General features: G+C 30.4%; 2 protein-coding genes across 3 annotated transcripts; one reads left to right on the top strand and one right to left on the bottom strand.

Moving 5' to 3' along the window:
* The first annotated feature begins 1,286 nt into the window (after window positions 1-1,286).
* On the top strand, window positions 1,287-13,689 carry LOC111705942 (protein TsetseEP). Of its 2 annotated transcripts, none has more exons than XM_023478655.1 (7): window positions 1,287-1,409; window positions 6,373-6,603; window positions 6,962-7,056; window positions 8,302-8,396; window positions 10,067-10,259; window positions 11,778-11,841; window positions 12,774-13,689. In XM_023478655.1, the coding sequence occupies exons 1-7, from the start codon at window positions 1,302-1,304 to the stop codon at window positions 12,897-12,899; spliced, it is 912 nt and encodes a 303-aa protein (XP_023334423.1). In that variant the 5' UTR covers window positions 1,287-1,301; the 3' UTR covers window positions 12,900-13,689. The 2 variants fall into 2 exon arrangements, with proteins under 2 accessions (XP_023334423.1, XP_023334424.1); XM_023478656.1 differs by lacking the exon at window positions 1,287-1,409 and adding an exon at window positions 4,179-4,267 and having other exon boundaries at window positions 12,774-13,687.
* A 47-nt stretch (window positions 13,690-13,736) lies between these two features.
* On the bottom strand, window positions 13,737-18,451 carry LOC111705940 (alpha-crystallin B chain). The gene is made up of 6 exons (XM_023478653.1): window positions 18,428-18,451; window positions 17,865-17,932; window positions 17,176-17,235; window positions 15,968-16,049; window positions 14,141-14,173; window positions 13,737-13,925 (listed from the first exon to the last, which is right to left on the bottom strand). Exons 1-6 carry the CDS (start codon window positions 18,449-18,451, stop codon window positions 13,848-13,850), a joined length of 345 nt encoding a protein of 114 aa, XP_023334421.1. The 3' UTR covers window positions 13,737-13,847.
* Window positions 18,452-18,799: the final 348 nt, after the last annotated feature.

Below are 18,799 nucleotides of genomic sequence, written 5' to 3' on the forward strand. Positions count from 1 at the left end.
ATATTTGTGTTTACGCCCCTAAACCAACCCTTTAAAGAGAATGTGTGTAGAATCCTCTTGTCCTCTTTCGGAAATCCATATAATCAATAGTCAGAGAGAAAAAAATAAGTATGTCAACGATCTTTATCGGCAAATCCTTAAATCATTGAGATGGTATACCTCTTTAAACTGATGTAATAAATCTATAAATTATAATTATTTGAAATTAGATTAAATGTATTCCAAAGCATGCTTATAATGCTTAAATATATTGCTTGGTACCTAGTCCGCATAATCAATCTATAAAATTAAACAGTTTTTGAAACTAAGTGCTTTAATACAGTGGATTCAGTCTTATTAAATACTAGCTGAAGTGACTGGCGTTGCCCGTGGAATTTTAAAACCTGGAGTACTCAAGGGTTCCCTCAAAAATTGTCAGTAAATTAGGTTCAACCGTTTGGCCAGCTATATTTTACATACATGTATGTATATATTATATACATACAAATATATATATATATGAGCGAACAGCTTTATTATATAGAAGGGCCCCTTTGATCTCTTGATCCCTTTGATCTCTTGTCCACTGTGCTATATTTCTTCTCAAAATTTTAACCATTTCCCAAAAATGTTAGATTTTGAAAGTATAGTCAAAAAAACTTGGCAATGTAAGAAAATTTTCATAGAAATTATTCAGTTTACTTTTATAAAAAAAGAAATATCAAGTTTCTTTATTAAATGATTTGCGCATTTATACAGCAGAGACAATCGATAATTAGATAGAAATATAAATAGACAAATAGATGGATAGACAAGTAGATATATATACAAATAGAAAGATAGATAGATACATAGATAGATAAATAAATAGATAGATAGATAGAAAGATAAATATATATATAAATATAGATTTGATAAATAAATATAGATTAAATAGATAGATAGATAGATAGATAGATAGATAGATAGATAGATAGATAGATAGATAGATAGATAACATAGGTCTACCAAGTACCAATATATGAACTAGGATTCAGCCATCTTAATCAGTCAGTCTTTACTACATAGGTCTACAAAGTACCAATATATGAACTAGGATTCAGCCATCTAATCAGTCAGTCTTTACTACACAGGTCTACCAAGTACCAATATATGAACTAGGATTCAGCCATCTTTGGGAGCTTGCAACCTTTGGATCAATGTGCACTAAAGATAAAAATAAAATTATTTCATTTCTCTCCAATTTTAACATAAACAAATTTTCTTAAATGCTTTTGTTCGATGTGCATTGTGCGTCCCAATTATGCTGTTAATTGGCAAAAATGTTCAGAAAGAAGTCAGATTATGAGCGGCCAAGGTTGTTCAGAAAACAAACTCCTAAGTGGCGCGGGGGATCACCAAAATCCTTGAAATCAGAGGAACCAGATGAGGTAATTTTAGAATAAGTTTAAATACATGTAGGGGTAGACGTTTATGTCAATACAATTAAGACGACTTTTCTATTTAAGTTTTTATTTCTAACAAGATTTTTCAAATAACAAGCTTAAAATAAAGCCTAAAAAGCTGATATTTACAGCTTCTTTAATTTCCAGGTTTATTTGTATCCACGCTGCTTTAAAGCTTGGTAGAAATCTATAATAGAAATCGAAAGTAGCTCAACCGAATGGGCTGAAATGTTTTGAGGGAAGCTTTGAGTACCCAAGGGTTAACATAGGATAAACAAATTATAATTTTTGCTTTAAATAAAAAAAAATGAAATCTAATTTTATTTTTCAAAAAAAAAGTTTTTTTAATTAAAAAAATCCACGGGCAACGCCGGGCGCTTCAGTCAGTAACAAATGTTTTGCAAACTATAACAAAATACATAATTATCTTATCTATGAAGAGGCGAGAAGTATTTTTTGATTTAAGCATTAAATTTTGCGTAAAAAAATTGTTCGACAGTCAAATAAATGTTTATTTCAAAATTTGTTTAACGGATCAAAAAAATTAAACCTGAAAAAATCGTTTGAAATTATCGGAAAAAATCCTAAATTTATTTAAATGTGCTTTTGTTTGTGAAAGTTTCGTTTTTTACCGATATTATTTTGTAAATTTTAGCGGGTTGCAGTTCCAATTTGAAACAGGATTTCATCATGTCAATCAAGAATTTATTTTTTGGAAAATAATTCCTTTATAGGGTTTAATATATAATTGTTTAGTTTTTCAAAGAGAATTTTAAAAAAACTAAAAAAGACTATGAACTAAAAATAAGGAGCGCGCAAGATGAAATGACATTCCTCTTTCAACATGCATCTTAATGACGAGATCTACAAATCATTATCATTCCTTTAACTTTTGTTGAAATAACCCAGAACACAGAACTGATGTCATAGTTTTAAGTGACTACTATTAAAGAAACATGCCATATTCTGATCATTTCTCTATTGCTTCTGAAGAATAACTGCACTTGTTACTTTTGCGCAGAAACCACAAAAGGAAAGAAAAATACAATTTTTAAAAACAAAAAGAAAGATACTTAATTCATACTTAATCAGGCAAAACTTTGCAGGGTACCGTTCTTAATCAAACATGCCACTTCATCAAGAGAGATCACTTGAAATTGCATTTACAGTCCCTTAAAATCTAATTTTATTGCAAAACATGTAACCCGTTCTGACAGAAATCTATTAGCACTAGTGTATTGGTTATTAGGAAAAATACATTATAAATATCTTGAAATTAAACTAAACAAGTTTTTGTTCATTACAAAACGTTTATGTAAACTTGAAACCTGGAGATATTTTGATAATACAGAGGGACCCATAATAACTGTAGAAAAGGAAGACGAGTGTTAGACTCATGTTGTAATTTTAAATTCTCCAATGAATATGAAACACAGCAACTGTGCAGTGCACATAAAACCACTAAACTTTAAAAATCAAATTTCAAGCCATGCTAGAAATTTTTTTTGCTTTGATTAATTGAATTCATTAAATAAACGGAATCCCTTGATTTAACTGAATTTACTTGATTAACTGAATTCCCTTGATTTAACTGAATTTACTTGATTAACTGAATTACCTTGATTTAACTGAATTTACTTGATTCACTGAATTCCCTTGATTTAACTGAATTTACTTGATTAACTGAATTCCCTTGTGAATTTACTTGATTCACTGAATTCCCTTGATTTAACTGAATTTACTTGATTAACTAAATACCCTTGATTTAACTGAATTTACTTAATTAACTGAATTCCCTTGATTTAGCTGAATTTACTTGATTAACTGAATTCTCTTGATTAACTGAATTCCCTTGTTTAACTGAATTTACTTAATTAACCGAATTCCCTTGATTTAACTGAATATACTTGATTAACTAAATTCCCTTGATTTAACTGAATTTACTTGATTAACTGAGTTCCCCTGATTAACTGAATTCTCTTGATTAACTGAATTCCCTTGATTAACTGGATTCCCTTGATAAACCGAATTTCTTTGATTAACTAAATTCCCTTGATCAACTGAATTCCCTTGATTAACTGAATTCCCTTGATTAACTGAATTCCCCTAATTAAATAAATTTTCTTAATTAACTGGATTCCCTTGATAAACTGAATTTCTTTGATTAACTAAATTCCCTTGATTAACTGAATTCCCTTGATTAACTGAATTTACTTGATTAACTGAGTATCCTTGATTACCCTAATTTATTTAATTAACTGAATTCCCTTTGTTAACTAAATTCCTTTAATAAACTGAAAAACTGTTTAAAAACTGAATTTACTTGAACAACTTAATATTTATGATAATAAACATTTAAGGATTAAAAAAAATAAATGATAAAAAGGTTTTTTTTATTATTTTTATAATGTGACAAAATAACTGCTGGAAATCTTCCAATCGTTACAAACTTGTTCTAAATCATGATTTTCATGCAAGAAGTAAGGAAAGTACAAATTAAAACATGTCAAACATTTTAGCATATATTGGCTTTAATCCCGTCCTGTACTTCAACCTTACCCCCCCCCCCTTCCCATCCCTTTCCTTTACAAACTGATATTTCAGAGCCGAAATTGGACAAATTATTTTGTCAGTTTTTTCAAATAAAGCTTGCTTTGTTTAGATCTGATTGTTTGGTTCTAGGCTTATAATTATATATCCTTGTTATATCTGTACACCTTGGTTGCACTATACACAGGATACCCCCCCCCCATATCTCCAGTTCTGCACCTCATCCAGGCAGTTTAGTTTAAGGCATTCATCACAAAGCAACTGCATAAAATATTACACATTTTATACAATAGGTAATATATTTCTCAATATTTGTGACACCAGCAATTCAGGATGCTTCCCGATTCTCTTTTATTTTGCATTTTTATTATATTTTCGTAAATTATTTATAAATATAAAGTTGCTATCTCTGTTTGTCTTTCTGTTTGTTTGTCCGATTATAATTCAGGGATCCCTGGACCGATTTGCCTCAAATTTTGATTCGACATCCGCTTTTGTGTATACATTACCTCCCAGAGACAGTACACTGCAGTACAAAAGATGCGTACATTATAACCATGAATAGATGTTCTAATTTTAATTACTTTGATAGATGTTCTAATTTTATTAATTAGAGAATTGATCTAATTTTATGGATAAATGTTCTAATTTTTATTAATTGGATGGATGTTCTAATTTTTATTAATTGGATGGATGTTCTAATTTTTACTAATTGGATGAATGTTCTAATTTTTATTAATTGGATGGATGTTCTAATTTTTATTAATTGGATGGATGTTCTAATTTTTATTAATTGGATGAATGTTCTAATTTTTATTAATTGGATGGATGTTCTAATTTTTATTAATTGGATGAATGTTCTAATTTTTATTAATGAGATGGATGTTCTAATTTTTATTAATTGGATAAATGTTCTAATTTTTTATTGATTAATTTTCAAAATTTTGCAATTATGTTTTAAAAATAAAACATCTTAAAATTTTTGTTTATTTACTCGCGCCGAAACAAACATTAGATGAATTATACCGTTGAATAATAGAGCCTTTCCATAATTGAAAAATAATTGTAAATTTTAACAAATAATTCCACGGAAATCTTGCTCAATAATATTTTGATTCAAGCTCAAATCTGGAAATTCAATTGAAATAAATTTTAAACTATTTGAATCGATTTAAATATGTTTGAGGATAAGGTGTACACCCAAAAATACTCAAAAAATACATTAAATATTTTAAACCTTGAAAATCTATATGCAATATTTGTTAACATTTATTATTGTATTTTTTTAGCGGTAGGAGATATCATAATCATAAAAATTATTAGTTCTTTAGGCAATTTTGAACATTTTTTTCGATACCTCTGGTAATGGCGACAATTGATTTCAGATTCATCATAAAAACTAAGCAACACTAAAAATGTAAATATTGAAGAAGTTTCAAACTAATTACAATAATTAATATTTAATGGGTTCACACGATGCTGATATTTAAACTTATTACAATAATTAATGTTTAATGGGTTCCACACGATGATGATATTTAAACTTATTACAATAATTAATGTTTAATAGGTTCACACGATGCTGATATTTAAACTTATTACAATAATTAATGTTCAATGGGTTCCACACGATGATGATATTTAAACTTATTACAATAATTAATGTTTAATGGGTTCCACACGATGATGATATTTAAACTTATTACAATAATTAATGTTAGTTACCCTTAAACCTTTTTAAGCAAAAATCCTTTTTGTCGATATAAAAAATTTATAATTTTCAACTTTGTGTCTCGCAGATTTATACAACAGAAACAAGGAAATATTTCAACAGAATTAATCTCTTTTAAGCAACAAAAACGGCAATGTGTTTCTAATCATTACTCAGGTCTCAGATAAAGGTTAAAGGGGTCCGTTGTGAATCGAACATGCACTGTATGTATCGTGGTATGTACATTGTACAGAGTGCCCTAATAAACATGGGAATTGAGAGACGACTTGAATATCGTCTTTAATTTCCGATAATTCATAAATGACATGAATTGTGCATCAAAAAATATTGAACGTCTAATGAGCTTTTCAAAATGTGGTCTACCTTCTTTGTATCTTTAAAATTGACGGAGATATTAAACATTTGAAAAGTTTTTTTTTTACTTTAACCTGGATAAATTTCCTAATATCTCCTTCAATTTTGAAGGTGAAAAAATGGTAGACCACATTTTGGGAATCCCGAGACATTCTAATTTTAGGTGTTAAATGTTCTAACTGTGATACTACAAAATTATATTTACGAAACAATCCCGCTTGGAACAAAAGAGATATAGAAGTCGTCATTTAATTCCCATGTTTATTGGGACACCCTGTAGTTGGAGAGTCGCTTTTACTTTTATTTGTTTAGATAAATAAACTAGAAGGAAAGATAACTAGACAACCTGTTGAAGAAGGAGAAGAAGGGTATAAAGAAATGGTCCCGGAGAGGGAAATGAACAAGATGAAGGAGAAGGAGGAGAAGGAGAGGAATGAGGAGAAGGAGGGGGAGGCGGAGAAGGTGGAAAAAGGGGAAGGGGAAACTAGTGAAAGTTCTGTCATATCTCGAGAAAGACGATCGTCCTCTCCAGTCAATATCGTGGTAATAATATTATTATTATTATTTTCATTATTATTATTTTCACTATTATTATTATTTTCATTACAATTATTTTACTACAGTGAATGCCAGACATATGAATACAGAACAAGAGTTTTTTATAATGTCGTATTACATATTTAAGATCAAATGCCGCGGAAAGATGAGTTAAATAATATTTCATATTTCAGGGCTACTGATTTACCTTGAATTAAAAATAAAAAGAAGTTTCTTTACAATTATCAAAAAACTTATGACGGTGTCTATATATATATATATTTGGGATTCACTGTATGATTATTTTAATTATTATTATTTTCATTATTTTGATTAGTATTCTTATTATTTTCTAATTGTTTAGGTTGTTGAGAACAATACATCAATATTAAGACGACCTTCAATAATTAAATTTCCTCTCCCTGATCATATGGAGCACCATCCTAGAATGGAAAAACGGTAAAATGAAATTAGAATTACTAGACAGGCGAAGGTTTGATAAAATTAAATTTATCCAGTTACAGGTATCAGAAATTCAAATTTTCTTCTCAAAAGCTCTATAATAATTGTATTTATGATTGAAAACATATTTTCTTGCAATTTAGTTTAGCTTGATTTGATATAAATACTAGTTTGAATTTGGTTAGATTTTTCTTGTTCCATTGTTCCATTCTACAATTCTAGAATTTCAAGTTTTCATTTTTTTAAATCTTTTTCATTCCACTTTCTATTCATTGGTTCTGTGCTTCGAAGATCGTAACATACGCATAAATTCTTTGTTCTTTTTTCCTTTGTTAAACTTAAGATAAAATGGTTTGGTAACCATGGGATCACTTTGTTTTAATACAACAAACTCCCCTCATAACCCCCCCCCCTTCCCGAATTTCCCCCTAATTTCTGGTTTCGCGGGTTTTCAATCAACCTTTGGAACACAAACTTGAAGTATTATTTTTTTTTGCATCATATCGGACTAGTGATGAAAAGGTTTTCGGAAAAAGTCTAGAATGAGAATGGGAAAAATAAGAAATTTCTTTAACGAACAGAAAAAAAGTTGAAGTTTTTTGATGAGAATTGCAAATAATGTACATTGTGCACAGAGTTGAATCATTCTTATGAATCGATAATTTTCGAATTTTTCTACAAAAAAAAACATTTTATTTATACCATGTGTCCCAGTTTTTGCCCTGTAAATTTCAGCCAAAAAGCGGTAATGGGGCGCGGACCTCTCTTTTATTCATATTACAGTGACAGAATACACTGTATAGAAAACGTGCAAGAACTTTAAATTTTATAAGATGTTGGTTGGTTCAGGTCGTACAGGGCGCTTCTATAGAGTTCTAGTTAATTGAACTCGGATAAGCTAGTTTGCTTGAATAATCAATATGCCCGGGACAAAGTCGTTTTTCCTGGGGGCCTGGAGGAGGGTCTTTTCCGGGGGGCCAGGAGGAAGAAAACCCGACAGGGGGTTGTGGAATCGCCCCCTCCCCACACCACCGGGATAGGGTTTATAAAAAAACTATAGGGTTAAATAAGGATTAGGAGTCCGTGATAAACATTCAAAATTGATTAATAAATAAAACTAAATAATTTTTATTGATAGAATTAAACAGAACATGTGCAGATTGGTAATTATATATTTTTTTTGGATAATTTACCCCTTAATTGAAATGTCTGAACAATCCCTTTTTAATCTGTTAATTTCAGGAACAGTGTAACATTCATTGATGAACCTGATCTTATTCCTGATCTTTTACCATCATCAGCTGCAGTTCATGAGAGTACACCTATATATCTCTCAGGTACAGTACAGTTCATGAGAGTACACCTATATATCTATCAGGTACAGTACAGTTCATGAGAGTACACCTATATATCTATCAGGCACAGTACAGTTCATGAGAGTACACCTATATATCTATCAGGTACAGTACAGTTTATGAGAGTACACCTATATATCTATCAGGTACAGTACAGTTCATGAGAGTACACCTATTTATCTATCAGTTACAGTACAGTTCATGAGAGGACACGTATATATCTATCAGGTACAGTACAGTTTATGAGAGTACACCTATATATCTATCAAATACAGTACAGTTCATGAGAGTACACCTATATATCTATCAGGTACAGTGCAGTTCATGAGAGTACACCTATATATCTATCAGGTACAGTACAGTTTATGAGAGTACACCTATATAGCTATCAGGTACAGTACAGTTCATGAGAGTACACGTATATATCTATCAGGTACAGACTGTACATGAGAATACACTTATATATTCAAAGAATTATAATGTAAAGGTAGCTATTTCAGAGGTGTACGTATTTTTTATACTGCAGTGTACTGTCTCTGGGCTGTAAAGTAAACAGAAGACCGATGACACAGCATGACATGGGATCCAACTTTCACATAAAAAAATCAATAAAATATTCTGCGGGCAAAAGAAACTATTATGTGAATTATCAAAATTATCAAAATTAAATGCTTTTATCCTCCTCGGATACTATAAGAGGAACACTGTTGCATCTATTATTTCAATATGTACGCAGAGAATACGCAACGGCAATTAATGTTCCTTGCCTTATTACCTTGTATTTATCTATCAGGTACAGTATAGTACATGAGAGTACTGATATATATCTATCAAGTACAGTACATGAGTGTAAACATACCTATCTATCAGGTACAGTATATATAGTACATGAGAGTACACCTATCTATCTATCAGGTACAGTAGAGTACGTGAGAGTACATCTTTCTCTCTATTAGGTACAGTAAAGTACATGAGAGTACACCTATCTATCTATCAATAACAGCAAATGAAGAAGTTTAAATTAGAAACTTTGATTTATCAAAGTACACAGTCATACTCTGGCAATAAGAAAAAAAACTTGTACAGTGTCTCTAAAAACTGAAGAAGACAAACGGAACAGTACGCCAGAATGAGACTGAGTCCCATTTTCGTTCACGTTCTTGAACGACCCATTTTTGTAGATTTTTCAATCGTTCAAAAAAAATGTTGTTCGGTCAGAAAAATCGTTCGTTCAGTAAAATCTTTTCTTCAATAAAATCGTTTGTTTATTAAAAACAATCGGCCATTAAAAGGTTTGTTAAAAGTCGTTCGTTTAGTTAAAAAACTATCGTTATTTTTTAAATCTTTGGGAATTTTTGTTCGTTAGGAAAAAAGCGATTGTTTTTTAAGTTCGTTCTAAAGATTTTAACGTTTTTAATTGTTTTTCAATCTTTTTTTAAAAAAACTATATTCTTTTAATTTCTCATGAACGATTCATTTCGTTCGTCCATTGGTCGGTTTTTTTTCTGAACGACGCCCTTTTTCACGATAAATTTCGTTTGTTATAAAAAGCGATGCCCATATCTACCTTCCAATGGGATTAAATGTGTAAAATAGTTGTTTTTCAAGATGTGAAACTAATTAATTGCTCATGTTTTTTTGTTACTGTTTAGATCAAGAAATTCAACCTCCTGTAATACTGGCAACTGAAGCGAAGGAAACAAACAAAATATTCTTTTTTGGAACTGAACCCGAACCTGAACCTGAACCTGAACCTGAACCTGAACCTAAACCTGAACCTGAACCTAAACCGAAACATAATTGCAACTCTTTTGAAGAAGATGATAAGACATTTACAGATTTAAGGTCAAATATTATTTTATTTGAAAATTTACCATCAAAAGATATTTAAATATACAAAGCACATAGATTCAGCCTGCTTATAAACAGTCTCATCAATTTTTAAGACAGGGTTGATTTTAAAGTGTTGCAACACCTTGGGCTTAAATTTTTCTGTATCTATTTGCATGTTAATTTTAGGACTATCATGTAATTGTTGTTGCTTTGGTTTTAATGAAGTAATTGGCAAAATTCTCATCGATTTTTGCTTGAGAAATCACAGTGAAAGAGTTACCACCAAAAGAAAAATATTCAAGAACTTTTTATCTTTGTTCTAATTTATTGACCATCATTACCCGACCAACCTTACTTTTAGTTTTCTGGTGGTAAGCATAACATATATAAGGAACTGTAAGCGTAATTTCAAGTTACCTTCCATTTAAAGAGGGGTATATGCTCGATTCACGACAGTACCCTTTTAAACCTTAATCTAATCAACAATGAGGAAGATAAAATATTTTAATTTCTAGCTTGAAAAGGGCTTATTTCTGTTAATAATTCTTCATTTCTTCTGAAACAAGAAATGCGAAAGTGTAAATAATTTGTCTTCAAAACATGGATTGTCCAATTCATATTTAACCAGACAATACTTTGAAACAGACATGCCACCCTATTAACGTTGCATTGAAGGGTAAATTAAAATTATAGCTTTTAGTTCCTTTAAAATATTTTGATTTGGTGTCGTGTAGGGTTTTAATGAGAAGTTGGAAGTTGGTGATTGGGATTTTTATTTTTAATCTTTATTTTTACTTACTAGGCTCTTAGGTCGCTTTGTGACCATCTTCTTTTTGAATGTTTTCTCTTTGTTTACATCGTAAAACAAAAACAAACAAAATATTTCGCGGATTTTATAAAAAAAATTTCGTGGATTTTCAAAAACCGAATTTTGTTAAAGGCAAATTTTGGAAAATTCGATCATCCATAAAGCTTTCCTTGGGTTATGTGAGGTCCCACACAAAATTTGGGCCAGATAGGTTTAGCCGTTTATTGGATACAAACAAACAAACACCCAGACAAGCAAAGTACATCTATACCGACTGGATAGATTAATGGTCTTCTATTAAAATGCAACTAAGCTAAAATTGTAATTTTGAATAGCAAATAGGATTTTTAGCAAGAGCTGATGTCGTATCTTTTTTTAAATCTTTTGTTTTGTATTGACCAAAGTCAAAACTGTACAGTTTCAGTTTTTTATGTGTTTGTAAATCTATGTGCACTACAAACATTGATATTTTTCTATTTCTTAAAAGACTGCAGTATTCATAACTTCAAGTAACTCTCCGGTTTTAGGGTGTAATGTTAGATCAAGAACAAATAAGCAATCCATGTTTAAATCCTTAAAAATTTATTATTTTCAATCGTGGGGTCATCCAAATTATTAATCTTAAAAATATTTAAAGAAAACAGTTGTGAATCGGGAATGCCCCCTTTTTTGTTTGTTTTTAATGGAAGGTTACGCAATATCATTAACAGTCCCTTTAATAGGTTGGTAACGGATGGCGAGATTTCTAAGCTCTCTTCAACCCTTGGAACACTTAAGCTAAAAAAGGTAGTTATAAAAAGATTTAGATTTTTCTTTTATAATGATCTTTTCACAATTGGATTAATGTACAGGGTGTCCCAATAAACATGGGAATTAAATGACGACTTCTATATCTTCTTTGTTCCATGTGGGATTATTTCGTAAACATAATTTTCTAGTATCACAACTAAAACATTTAACACCGAAAACTGCTATTCCTGGGATTTCCAAAATGTGGTCTACCATTTTTTTACCTTCAAAATTGACGGAGATATTAGGAGATTCCAGATTCAAGTTCATTAAAACTCAAATGTTTAATATCTCCATAATGCTTAAAGATACTAAGAAGGTAGACCTCATTTTGGACAGCTTTTTTGATGCACTTTATGCCATTTATCAACTATCGGAAATCAAAGACGATATTCAAGTCGCCTCTCAATTCCTATGTTGTTGGGACACCCTATATCATGTATGACAAGTTAAACCGCTCATGCAGTCAATCTGTGAAGGAAAGAGTATCAAATACCTACCAAGCAAGTTTTTTTATCCAGACATGAAATTTAGAATAATTTGTTGCTTGACATATAAATTGAAGTTGAGTTTAAAGGTTTTATAGGAAACAGGCTTGAATACTCTCTGAATTTACAAGTATCAAAAATTTTCCTTTTAAAAACTATTAAACTTTGCCAGTTTGTTGTTTATCAGAGACTGGTATAAAACAAAAGTTTTTTTGTATATCTTTGTGTAAGCAATACTGATAAAATGAAGAAAAAAAACAAATTGCAAGTTTTCTTTTAACAAAATTTTCTAAATGTCATTTTATACTTCCAATTGAATCTATTTGAGAAATGTGAAAGAATATTGTTTACGAGAATCAACGCTCAAATGCTTGGCTAAGAAAATCTAGTTAACAAATAGTTCTAACAATTGTTTCAATTATCTGAAAAAACCCATATTAGATGAGGAAAGACTTGAATGATCAGTTTGATGCGGAGCTAGTGGATCCTCCTGAAGCTCCGAACCCCACACCTTTCGGCACCCCAGCTCCGCCATCTTTTTTTGATAAATTCGTGTCAGCTGATTGATACAATTCTTTGTCCGCCATGTTGAATTTTGATAAAAAAGGTTTTGTTTTCAAACTGATTCATTTTTTCATGCTTTAAGCAAGATTGTGACTTAAATACAATTTTATACAGCTGCAACTTTTTATAAAAACTTGACAACAATTTTACAGCAAGTTTATCAATAATCTATAATATTAGAACCACTCTTTCCTTCTTATTAATTTTCATGCATTTAGGCAGTAAACATTAAATATATTTCTTTAAATGTATTTTTAAGTTTTATGTTTGCCTTAAAAACGTATGCATTTATGAAATATACTCTAAAACTTATAGAACAAATGTACAATATTTGTACACCATTAATGCATAATCTAATAATGATTGACCCCTTTTCGATCCAAAATGAAAATTTTGATTTATTTAATTTCTTATTTGAAATAATTTTTCAACCGTTTCTATTGTATTTTTAAGTTTTACATTTGCCTTAAAAACGTACGCATTTCTAAAATCCTCTAAAATTTAAAGAACAATATAATCTAATAATGATTGACCTCCCCCCCCCTTTCGATCCAAAATCAAAATTTTCTTTTTGTTTTATTTTATTTCTTATACAATATTTGTAACAGCTTCGATTGTATTATAAATTATGATCATGAAAACAGTTCATTAATTATAGATAAAAGGGATTCTAATAATTTTTGTCAAATTGTCACTATTCAATGTTCTAATTTTTATGTTCATAAAAGGAAAAAACTTATTTTTCCTTTCTCAAAAGAAAATTGCATTAAAAATCTTTTATTTAAATTTTCATGTGTATTGTATTCAAACATGGTAAAATTTAAATTTTATAAATAATACATATTTAAAATATACAAATATATTAGCAATACATATTTACGTTGATTTAATATTGAATTTAATCATAGAATAATTTGATTTTTAAGAAAGGTGCGCTGTCACAGCTAATGTTTAGTCCATGGTGGCAGAGGCCTCCTCTCTAGTATGAATAGGAACAGATCTACTGCTAGGTTTTGGTTTCTCCAAAGGCTAGAAAATATGTAATCTTAAAAAGACAAATTTTGAATTTTGAACGATTTCACGTTAGTCTTTCTTCAGAATTGGGAATTTTGTAGAATACATATTGCGATTTTAGTTCATTGTTCGTTTTTGAAATTGGGAGGTTTAATACGGTCTTTTGAATTATTGAACGTTTTGTTTTTGGGCGTTTTATTATTAGGCGTTTTGTATCCATTAAATAATACCTTTCTATCTACAGTAATAGTCAGAATTCCATCCTAAAACATTACAAACTATAGTTTCAAACATTTTTCTTTTTTCTTTTAACTCCTATCCTCCCCCGATGGTTTTTTCATTTCAACCTAAAAACTTCTTCACTTTGTCAACTCCATGTAGTTGTGAACAAATTAAGAGATTTTTTTGTGCATAGGGTAGGGTGGAAACCCGTTTAATGGCAGGTCGGTGTTTAAAAAAATCAAAATTTATCTATTAAAAAGCTCTTGAAAAACGGATGTAACAACATGTGTCCAATGTTAATATTATTCAAAAATAGAAATAATTATTTTTCAACATTTTTCTGACGAACCTTTTGAACTTTTTAAAAATCTTCCTTGAACCCTAACAATTAAAAATACAGGTTAATTTTTTTTAATGAGCTGGCCTTGACAAGTTGGGTTAAGAAATGTATCCCATTCCTTTATGTCAGCTCTAAAGGCAAAATGATAGGAACCCCAATTTATATAAGACAAAACTAACCGATAAGGGATTAAGCACTCATTTTTTACCAGAATTTGTAACTTTTCTTTTCTGTTCATTTTGATTTGAAAAAATTAATGACGGATACAAAAGTAAAATTAAATAGCAGAAAAAGTTGAACATTTTCTATTTGGTACTCTTAGTCTTATGTTGGGTTTGGATTAAATAATATTTTAGAATTAACCATTTCTTACATTAATGTTAGATCACAAATCACAATGTTTTTGATTTTATTCTGATACAACGCAGACATACTTACTTAGCTCAAGTTAGTTTTTTGTACCAAGTGAAACTCTAAATAACCCAGGAGGTGGATTCTCATTTGAACTACTGCCGTTTGAACTATGGTACGTTTGAACTATTGTTCGTTTGAACTATTGTTCATTTGAACTACTGACATGACGTCATATCCTGTAGTTTAAATCAAAGCATTTCTTGCTCATTTGAACTATTTTTCTACCCCAATTCAGTTTTAAAATTCTTTTTATAATCTTCATAAAGTTATATTCATGACAATTAATTAGATAAACATTACACAGAATGAACATAAAAATAGTTCAAATGAACATAAAAATAGTTCAAATGAACATAAAATAGTTTAAATGGGACTAAAAAATAGTTCAAATGGACAAAAAAAATAGGTTAGGTTAGGTTAGGTTAGGTTAGGTTAGGTTAGGTTAGATAAAAAATAGTTCAAATTAAACTATTTTTTTGTTCATTTGAACTATTTTTTTTTGTCCATTTGAACTATTTTTATGTTCATTTGAACTATTTTTTTTGTCCATTTGAACTATTTTTATGTTCATTTGAACTATTTTTTTTGTTCATTTGAACTATTTTTTTTTCATTTGAACTATTTTTATGTTCATTTGAACTATTTTTTGTTTATTTCATTAATAATATTTTAATAGTTCAAATGAACTGAAAAATAGTTCAAATGAGCAATATGTTTACTCGTTTGAACTATTGTTCATTTAAACTACTCACGTGGTCCCACGTGCAGTAGTTGAAATGAACAATAGTTCAAATGAACAATAGTTCAAACGGCAGTAGTCCAAATAAGATAGCACCAACCCAGGATAATGTAAATTGATTGATGACCTTAAATATCGTCTTCATGACCTTAGAAAATAGTTTGCGGCATCCAACATAGGAATCCTGATTTTAGCAATGTTCTGATAGGAAAAAATAATTACAGAATAGCCCTAATCCCATCATTTCCTAAATGTAATATATTATTACGCTAAACCAACTAAATTTAGGTATGTCTGAGTTATTTTGAAATAAAAGAAGAAAGATGTATATTGTAACTATACCTTACTAATACCGGAAGTAGCAGATTCTGGTTCGAACTCCGATGGAATAATATATTTCCGACAAAAGTGTCGCGAGACAACTCTAAATAATTGAAATTTAAAGGGAGAGACCGGCAATGTATGGTAGTTGAACTGAGAATGTAGTATTGTGGGAGAAATTTTTAAGGATTCATTTGAGGCATATAAACCGTTTTAATGATGTATCAATTTAAACAATCTAGGAAATTTACTGAAAATGTTTGTGATCAATGAAACATTACAGAAACCAATAACTGAATAAGATTACTTATTTTCGATGATAAAACTTAATTTTTATTTTCTCAACCTTTTCCTAATCAGCTAATTAGTTTACTATAGAATTTTTACAACATTTTTCGTCGTCTTCAAAATCATTCCTCAAAAATGCACATCTATGAGCATTTTAAATATTGAATTTGCGATCTTGTCGAAAAAATATACACCGACTCCCTTTAAAAGAAATCTAAATTCGAGAAATAATACAATCCATGAAGCAGTGAAGAGTAGAAGTAATAAGAGGGAGCAAGGATTTGTTTTAATTTTCAAGGATTATTGTTTACTAAATGTAGTTTGTTTACATAAAAATCCAGCTCAAGAGCTGTCCAAATACAGGGTGTCCCAAAAAACATGGGAATTCAGTGACGAATTCGAGATCGTCTTTTCAAATAATTCTTTGATTTAGTATAGTGATACCTACTGAGAAAGCTGTAATCTGTAAGAGTTTCGTCTTCTATGTTTACATTTTGTTTGTTTATGTTTTGACTGCAACCGGTTGTACTCAGTAAAACAAGAAAATTGCAGTATACAAACAGAGTAAACTTGTCCGTATTCACTGTTCATCTTGCGGAGACATTATAGACACATCATTGCAGTCTTTTACCCTTTTCATTAAATAAACTCTAGCAGACATAATAATATTACGGCTTTTGAAATTAGGTATTACAATGCTAATTCATAACAAAGACGATATCGAATTCGTCACTGAATTCCCATGTTTTTTGGGACACCCTGTACATCATAGAAGAATGAAAAACACTCCTATTTTGCTCAGAGGCATAAATCAGAGGGCTCACCCCCCCTGGCTCAGTATCTATGATACATCTATAGGTTCCATGGGGATTTTTAGGCACCAACGGGTGCTGAGCCCCCCCCCAGGACTAATTCCTGAGTTTGCCCCTGGTTTTGCTTACCCATGTGCGTCCTCCTTTTCTTCATGTTTACCTTCAACCTCAAGAACCTGTTCTACAGTCCTGCAGTACATTACATTTGTATGTACAGGGTTACCCACAATAAATGAGAATTTAGAGACGAATGTGGAGAAGTTATTCAGCCTCTTTCTTAAATTCTAGATCCCTACATGCAATACAGTAATCTGCACTGGTTTCCTGATTGCGAATTCATTAAGAAGGTATTCATAATCTCGAGAGCTATATTCAAGGCAAAAACTAAATTCAACCTTCCTGATATCAAGTGTTTTAGGTCGTCATTAAAGTCTCATCCTTTTTTGGAAACACAGTAAAAATGGAGTAAAAAAGCCAAACTAGATCACTGTGATCTTGCCAGTCTATATTTCTTGCATAAAACGTGCTGGGTCTACACTGGGTACCACTGAATGCATATACAGTACGTGTTGTACCGGCACGGATCTTGCAACTTTTGAGACTTGGGTGAGATAAGGAATTTTAAAACAGAAGAACATAAAGATATCCTAAAGAAACATGGTTGGTTCCACTTGAAACTGTATTCAGTGTTTCGAGATTTGAGCCGGCGCTCAATTGGATTTTAGAACCGGTTTAAATTATTTAAATTCAGCCTCTGAAGGGATAAACACTTAATACTTTGGTGCAGGATGTCACAAGAAAAAAATTTACTAAATAACCTGACACTTAGTTCTGCTGGGGAAAAGTGTTGAACATCAAGGAGAACATGCCACTTTCCACCCTCACCCTGATAATAATAATAGTAATAATAATAATAATATTAATACTATTAATAATAATAATAATAATAATAATAATAAAACTCTTCAGTTTAAGATTTGAAAAGTGTGATACCTCTGAGTTCTATAGGGGGGGGGGGGCTACCCTCCCCTTCCCCTTTCATTGGTCAAAGGGGAGGCACTGTCCCCCGTTCCTTCCCCCTGTATACGCCCTTTACCCTCCTTCACTTTTCAAAGAATAGATAAAACACATTTCCGAGGTTAGGTTAAGTTAAGATAGATAGATAAAGATTCCTAAGTGAGTTACATTCCGTTGTAAATAGCTAGTTTTTGGTATATAAAAATTTTCATTAAAACTTGCTAATATAAAGTTTTATATGTGCCGGTCATCGTTCATGCTTTGAAAAATTAGTAAATGATAGAGTAAATGATATATTTTTTATGAACATGGAGAATTTGACATCTCTTTTTAATTATTTTTAAATTTTTGTGCACTGAACTACACTTGCTACTATAATAAAAATCATTAAAGTAATGATTCAACGTTTAAATAATTGTATTTATATTTTCTAAAATTAGTTTAATATTTTCCAGCAAGTTTATCTTTCATCCAGATTTAGTGATTTTTAACTTCATAAACTTTAAACTTTATGTTTCTACCTGTATGATGCAGGTACAATGTCGTCTTCGTGAATTCCCATTCCAAAATTCTGATCAAACAGTCGTACTGGTCTTTCAAACTCAAGATCTTAAATTAAAAGCCAATCAAACTCAGATTTAAGTTTTTATAGATGTTATGACAATGTCAAGATAATTAATAGAAAGAGACGGTCCCTTTGATGTATTGTCCCGATTTGCCATGTCTATATGCTTAA

This window comes from Eurytemora carolleeae, unplaced genomic scaffold (assembly GCF_000591075.1).
Source record: "Eurytemora carolleeae unplaced genomic scaffold, Eaff_2.0 scaffold689, whole genome shotgun sequence".
NCBI lineage: Eukaryota > Metazoa > Arthropoda > Copepoda > Calanoida > Temoridae > Eurytemora > Eurytemora carolleeae.